Genomic DNA, 8,132 nt, shown 5'->3' with positions numbered 1-8,132 from the left:
CACCACCATCTCTATAACTACCACCTCCACCACCATCTCTATAACTACCACCTCCACCACCATCTCTACAAAAAATCTACCACCACCTTCACCATTTCTACAAACACATATACCACCACCGTCACACCACTTCCTCTACTACCACTACCATCTCCACAACTACCATCACATCACTTCCACAACCAGCTCTACCACCTCCAACTCCACTACCATCTCTACAGCCACCACCTCCATCACCATCTCTAAAAACACATCTACCACCACCTTCAACTTCACCACCACCATCCATCACACCACCACCGCTTCTACCTCTACCACCTCCAACTCCACCACCACCACCTCCACCACCATCTCTACAAGCACATCTACCACCACTTCTACCAATACCACCACCACCTCTACCATCACTATACCATCTCCTCTATCACCACCACCTCCACCACCATTACACCACATTCTGGGGATTTCTAAGGACATAGATTTCTGCCAAAACTTTACACCAACCATGGAATTTTATTTGTAGAGCTTAGTGGCTTAAAAAAATGGAAGTTTTATCATAGTGATTAGGCAACCAAGGTCATGAGAGTTACAATGTTCTCAAGCTGGTATCTCAATGATACCAGGGATGTGGAAAAGTTGCTTTTTAAAAGCAACTCTTAAAGTCTCCTATGACAGTTACTTCTAAGCTGTGTTCTGTGGAACAACAGTTCTCTGATGTATTTATTAATAGATGTTATTCAGAAGAAGTTCCCATGGATAAAGCTATCTTGGAAATTAACATTTTCAAGAAAATTCAAGCAAGCTTATCACTAGATTTCTCAGAACTAATATAAACGCTGACTCTCTGAAAAAGGTATTTGGAAATAAACCTTTGACTTTGGAAATGTATTTTTTTCAAGGAGATGAACAACGGCTAGTGCTCTGAAACTACTCCTTGGAAATATGTTTTAGTAAACATTAGAAAGGTCTCTGGGGGGTGAATGGGAGGGGCAGCATTGGGACGTAAATAAATAAATCAATATTAAAAGAAAGAAAGTACATGAAGGGACCCTGGTTAGCTCAGAGTGTAGCGAGCATAGCTCTGGCAGGCCTCACTCTCTTTCCTGTCATTCCCTCTGTGTTTCTAAAATCCCTTAGATTACATTCCTGAACCTAGTCACCAAGGTCTAGCCCCTTGTTTGGCTACTTCCTCCTCCTGAAACTGACTACCAGCTTTCAAAGTATTTAAGTCCAGCAGTCAAAAGACCCCTTTGGCTGCCCTAATTAACATGTCCGATCAAAATTAAATACCTCACCCATACACAGGGTTTTCCCCTTTTATCTTTATAAACCACCATTTGCTTATGGGCCACATCTGTCTCCATCTATCCAGAGGCAGTCCTTTGTCCTTTGGGACAAATACCCCTCCTCTCCCTTGTTCCTTTCCCCTTCTCTCTCATCCTCTATCTCCTGTCTCTTATTCCCTGACCTCTGTTCTGCTGTGGCAAATGAATCTTCTTTGTGCTGAGAATTTGGTCTTGGAGGTCCAGGGATGATCGTTTTTCTTTCAGGACCAATTCTTCCTGTTAGACTAGCTTTTTAACAAAACCAAACAAAGAGCAGCAGCAGAAAACTAGCTTTACTTTTTCTAGCACCCGCAATTTTATATCGTTAGGTAGAGATGCATATATGATCATTTCATTTTAAAAAATCTTGTGAACCAATAAAACTAAATGCCAGGTGGGGTAACACACACCTGTGATCCCAGCACTCAAGAATCTGAGGAAGAAGGATTTCAGGTTCAAGGCTTGGCCTACCTACAAAGGGGTCTATATAGGGGTCCTACCAGACTAACCAACCAACTAAAGAAAGCATATCTTGAGATCTCAGTGTAGAATCATACCAATAGACAGCAGTTAAAATATTTAGGCAGCTTAATTTTATTTTAAACCCAGTCTTCCTATATTTTAACTAAGCTAACTTTTAAAAAGAAATCTTGAATAAAGGAACAAATTTTACACACGTGAAATAAAGATGAGCATTTTTTAGGTTCCTGGAAATGAGGGCATTTGCAAGTTCATTGTTGCTTTCCTTTTATTTTTGAAATATGAATATTCACTTCACTGTGTGCATCGATCCCTCTGTAACTGTGGTGCATCTTGCTCATGTCTGTTCTACTGAGTTTCAAACTTACTTTGCCTGGCTCTTACTGGTCCAGTGAGTGTGTAACAATTGTCAGCTAGCCTTGCAAATGGCAGTTGCTAATTTTTGTTGTTGTTTTTCACAAATATTTATAAAATAGAGTAAATTATTTGGGATTAAGTTTTCAAGCTTCTCTCTTTCCATTTTCTGAACCAGTTTCATTCTCTTACTGTCTCCACTGTGGAGAGAGAGGCTAAAACATTCCATCCTCCAAAAAAATCCTCAGGCGGGAAGCTATATAACTCAAAATAGCTTCAGGTAGTCCCTGAAATTGATGAGATTCACTAGGTCCCTCCCTGCCAGAGTAACCAATAAAGACTGAGGGGAGCCCCTTTCAGAAGGAAAGAAGCTGAGCTGCAAAACAACAGTAGAACAAAACAAACAAAAACCAAGACAAAAAATAAAACACCAACCTCTGAGATCAGACCAGCTGCCTAGGAGGAGCAAAAATAAGCCTTGTTGCCTAGAAGAGGTTTAGACCAGAGTCACTTGGGAAGGACACTCTGCAACCTGTTGAGCTGCCTGCAGTCTGTGCAGTGCGCTCCAGGTTTCTAGTGTTTTTTGTTTGGTTTGGTTTTTTGTTGTTGTTGGTTTTGCTTTGTTTTGTTTTGTTTTTGAGCTGCCATCCCATGCTGCAATGGAATCTTGGTGATGAAGCTGTCTCTGAGTCTTTCCTGTAAGCAAGGCCAATAGAACTCATCGATTCACTAAGCTGGTCTTTCATGGTATCCGCATTGTGGTTTGTCATGAGATCGCTATCTGGGATGAGTAGATATGTGTGCTACATCTCCACAGGAAACATTTTGTCACACAACAAATCTTCACAATAAACTATCCTCACTCTATAGATACGGAGGCCAGAGCTTATTTGCCCAGAGTCATATGGAAAATACACAGCGGCAGAGAGAGGGTGAAAAATCAAGAAAATCAAAAATCAAGAATGACTGTAAATGCATTTTTTCCTGAGATGATTTTTTAAAGCCATAAACTGTATAAATTAATTTCTATGGCTCCCTAGAAAAGGATAAAACTATAGAAAACAGGTCATTTTTGTAACTGTCATTCTGTAGCGGGAAGAGAGGGTGTGGACAAAGGAGCTCAGGGGAATTTTGCAGGATGAAGGCAGAATTCCACAGCTGGCTTTGTGTGGCTGACATGACCACACCTTTGGCAGATGGATAGGACCACACACAGTGTAGAGAGCATAGTCAGAAACACATTCCTCTGACCAGCCAAATACACTTATGTCTCTCTTTTTTAAAAGATCTATTTTATTTAGTTTATGTAAGTACACTGTAGCTGTCTTCAGACACTCCAGAAGGGGGTGTCGGATCTCGTTACAGGTGGTTGTGAGCCACCATGTGGTTGTTGGGATTTGAACTCAGAACCTTTGAAAGAGCAATCGGTGCTCTTAACCACTGAGCCATCTCTCCAGCCCCCTATACTTATGTCTTAATCTCTGAGTTTGTGAATAGTTCAGCAACTCAACAGGTTGGAAAGTGTCCTTCCCAATGCCACACTGCAAAGGGGCATTGTTGGCGGGAATTTTGAGATGGGAGGGTGGGTTATCCTGGAGTATAGGATGGGCCTACAGTAATCTCAAACGTCCTTCTATGAGAAGGGCATGATAACTGTCCAGAGGGAAAGGGTGAAGGTGTGCTGCTGCTGACTCTGAAGAGGAAGATGCCTTGAGTCAAGGTCTAGAGGTAGCTTCTTCATGCTGGGAGAGGCAAGGAACAGGCTCTCCCTTAAGACCCCTGCCAGGAACAGACTGACCTGGAACTTCCAAGCTTCAGGATAGCCTGAGAGTAGACATGGGTTTCTTTAAGCCAGTACTAAAGCTTGTAACTGAAAACAGCAGCAATAGGAGATGACTACAACTATCCTTCAACAAATCTGACTCAAAAAATAATGTACTATATTTAGTGTGGTAGATAGAGTGAGAGGAGTTTGGCTAAGCCAATAGTCCTGGGCCAGAAAGAAGGCTGTAATATCTGTTAACTGTGTAACCACCCAGGAGTATTATCTATAAAATAGTTTAAATAACAGTTTATACAGAGTGTAAAGATTAAAGAATATAATTTACATAAAATTTAACTTATTCCTAGCAGTCTATGTGCGTTAACTAAGCGGAAGCTAGTCTTTTGTAGGAAGGCATAATTTCTGAACATCATGGGAAGTGCTGTGTTGGCACATGACAGAAACACAGCTTTACAGAGAGCACTGTTGAGCGGATCCTCAAGCAGCACTTACTGGCTACAGACTGATGCTCTAGAAACATTTGCTGGGTTCTTCCTTGCATCCCCTAGCCACCCACGGAGAGCTTAGACGCCATGGTTCTCTGCTAAGTCCCAGGTTATTGCTTTAACTACTGGTTACAACAGCTCTACTCTGAGATGTGTCATGACCTTTAAATAGACTGTAATCAAATTGCCTTGCAAAACAGCTTCCGAATCTAATTCTCCATTTATATACAGCAAACATCTGTCCAACCTGATTTTCTGGCCCTTTATTATCAATGTAGGGAACTGGCTCATTATATGTTTTTTCATTTGTGTATATGAATTTAGCATAATCTACACGTCTTCTGTCCACACACGGTTTTGAGTGTTGTGTGCTTTTCTCAGGACTTTTTTCATTTTTGATTTCTTCTTTTCTTTCAGTTACACATGCTATACCAGCATCTTCTATTTTATGCTGTCTGAAAAACATAAGTGGTAAATCATTTATCCCAATAAGCATCTCAGTAATTATATTAAATGAGATAAGATCTAAATATATTTCAAGCATTTGGTAGACTTATGCTATTAAAATTTGAAATTGGGGTATCTTCTCACTCTAAATCCTGCAGGAATTAAAGGACTCTGTGTTACTAGTGATTATTATCATGGCATACTAGTATACTGAACAGACTATCTTTTTATGAAGCAGAGTAATGACTTGATTGTGGTTATAAATCATGAAGTATTTATGTACATAGTTAATCTGAACATATCTTTTTTAAAAGTTTTATTATTGGGCTGAGGCGATGGCTCAGTGGACAAGAACAGGTAAAATAAGTTTCCTCACATGTACCTGAGTTCAAATCTCAGCACCCATATAAAAAGCCGGGTATGGCTGCAAGTGCCTGCATGCAGCCTTAGAGCTGTAGGAGATAGAGACAGGAGGATTGCTGGGATTGCTGACAGCCAGCCTACTTCTAGGTTCAGGGAGACTTTTCTCAAGGAAATAAGGCAGAGAATGGTAGAACAGGGCACCCCAACATTACTCCCACATTGGCATATGTACCCCACAGTTACATGCAACACACACGATAGATAGATAGATAGATAGATAGATAGATAGATAGATAGATAGATAGATGGGTAGTTAAGTGGATAGATAAGATAGATGAAAAAATTCCTGTTAAGATCAATTTTTCACACTGTATGCCTAGATAATTCAAGCTTTTTAAAAATCATTTATTTATTTATTTATATTTATTTATTTTATTTATTTATTTTTACATTCCAGATTTTATTCCCCCTCCCTGTCCACCCTCTGACTATTCCAGATCCCATACCTTCTTCCCTTCTCCCCACCCCATTTCCATGAGGATGTACCCACTACCTACCCCCACCCAACTAGACCTCTAAACTCTCTGCGGCCTCCAGGCTCTTGAGGGTTAGGCATATTTTCTCTGACTGAATCCAGACCCAGCAGTCCTTTGCTGTATATGTGTTGGGAGCCTCATATCAGCTGGTGTATGCTGCCTTTTTGGTGGTTCAGTGTTCGAGAGATCTCGGAGGTCCAGGTTAATTGAGACTGCTGATCCTCTTATAGGGTCACCCTCCTCCTCAGCTTCTTCTAGACTTTCCCTAATTCAATCACAGGGGTTAGCAATTTCTGTCCATTGATTAGGTGCAAATATCTGCATCTGACTCTTTCTGCTGTTTGTTGAATCTTCCAAAGGGCAGTAATGATAGGTCCCCTTTTGTGAGTACTCCATAGCCTCAGTAATAGTGTCAGGTCTTGGGACCTCCCCTTGAGCTGGATCCCACTTTGGGGCTGTCACTGGACCTTCTTTTCCTCAGGCTCCTCCTCTCCATTTCCATCCCTGCAGTTCTTTCGGACAGGAACAATTATGGGTCAGAGTTTTGACTGTGGGATGGCAACCCCCTCCCTCATTTGATGCCCTGTCCCAAGATACAGTCCACAGAACCCAAAAAGGTCAACAAGCTGAAGGGCCCAAGTGAGGATGCCTCAGTCCTATTTGGGAGGTAGAAGAACGCAATCACAAGGGGGGAGGAAAGAAGGAACCTGCAAGGGAAAGTGAACAGGGATGGGGATGGTGGGAGGGGAATCTCATCTTGATTGGATGAGGGAAAAGGACTAAAGCCCTGAGGGTCAGCAGAAAGAATGGAAACAGGCAACCTCAGGAAATAGGAGGTTGGGAGGATCCTCCAGAATGCACCAGAGAGCTGGGAGGTGAGAGACTCTCAGGAATCAAAGGGAGGGACCTTAGATGAAATGCCAGACTGTAGAGAGAGGGAACTTATAGAGCCCACCTCCAGCAGGAAGACAGGGCATCAATTCAAGCTTCTGAACAAGAGTAATGACTTAATTTTAAAAGTTGACTTGGAAAACATTATCAAATGTTCACCATCTTTATATGAGCTAACATAATGACTGTCTTGTTAAGGTATGCCCATGGATTCAAGGGCATACATGTTACAGGAGTGTGTTAGTTTGAATGTGTCAATAGGTTCGTATGTTTGAATACTTTGTCTACAATTGTTTGGCACTGTTTGGAAAGGATTGGAAGGTGTGGTCCTGTTGAAGAACAGGTGTTACTGGGGACAGACTTTGGGGTTTCAAAAGACTTCTGCTGTTCCCACTGTGCTATGATTCTGCCTCCTACTTGTGGGTCAAACTACAAATTTTCACCTGTTTCTGCTACTATGCCTTCACTCTGCCATCAATGACTAACCATCTGAAACTGTAAGCCCAATTAAATGCTTTCTTGTCTAAGTTGGTTTTTGTGTTTTGTCACAGCAATAAAAAGATAACTAATATAAGGAGTTAATCGACCACTTTCTAATTAGATTTAATCCCCACTCCATGAAACAGAAGCTATACCTGGCACCATTAATGGGGCTAAGAACATGTGACCAGATACATTAGAGGCCCTGGAGAAACTATTATTTTGCTGAGTGGGCATAATATGAAAATGATTCCTAATGACTAATTGCTATTCCTATAGATCTTTGCATTTCTCATCAGAGAAGCTACGTCTTTCAATAGCAGGCAATTAACAGAGACCCAACAATTGGTCAATGTGCTGTAAATCAAAGACTTCAAAATACTCAGCCCTAAATGGGGCATCTGTATCACACCCTTCTACTCACAGCTCAGAGATTTGAAAGATTATCAATAACCAGAAGTGTTGGGTGACTACAAGGAAACAGTGTTTCCTGTACACACCTGGAGAGTTATACATATGAACTCGCAGTGATTCTGACAGCATGCACAAGACCTGTGCAAACTCAGGACAGACAAATCCCAGCATGGAAGGGGCTATATGGCTACAAAGTCCTACCCCTACCCAAGGGGCTTTTGGTAAATGAGAGTTGCTAGGCTCAAAGAGTTGGGTTTTGTTTTTGTTGCTTGTTTGTTTTGTTTTAATGGTGTGATCTTGGTAGAATGACCATGCTCCAGGGCTGGCCCCACACCCATGAGTATTTGGGTGACACTAACTGGACTCAATGGGTTAAAAAAAAGAGAAGAAAAGAAATGAGTGAGAGCACATGAAGCTGGGTAGATAGGAAGGAAAGGGTGGGTCTGGCAGGAATTAGGCAGAGAGGAATATGATCTAAATACATTGTATATCTTCAAAAGAATAAAAACATGGTTAAAACAATAACAACAAAGATTCTACGGGCAGTGGTGGGGCATGCTTTTAATACCAGCAC

The 8,132-nt window shown here is 41.4% G+C and overlaps 1 protein-coding gene across 1 annotated transcript in view; it reads right to left on the bottom strand.

Moving 5' to 3' along the window:
• CUNH2orf73 (chromosome unknown C2orf73 homolog) overlaps positions 1-8,132 on the bottom strand; it is a 33,926-nt gene that overhangs the window by 22,835 nt on the left and 2,959 nt on the right. Inside the window, exon 2 of the mRNA XM_031339224.1 lies at positions 4,675-4,882. Within this exon, the coding sequence (XP_031195084.1) occupies positions 4,675-4,882 (208 nt within the window). The remainder of the gene's footprint in view (positions 1-4,674; positions 4,883-8,132) is intronic.

Source organism: Mastomys coucha, unplaced genomic scaffold (genome assembly GCF_008632895.1).
Source record: "Mastomys coucha isolate ucsf_1 unplaced genomic scaffold, UCSF_Mcou_1 pScaffold22, whole genome shotgun sequence".
Taxonomy (NCBI): domain Eukaryota; kingdom Metazoa; phylum Chordata; class Mammalia; order Rodentia; family Muridae; genus Mastomys; species Mastomys coucha.
This window is presented reverse-complemented; position numbering and strand designations above follow the sequence as displayed.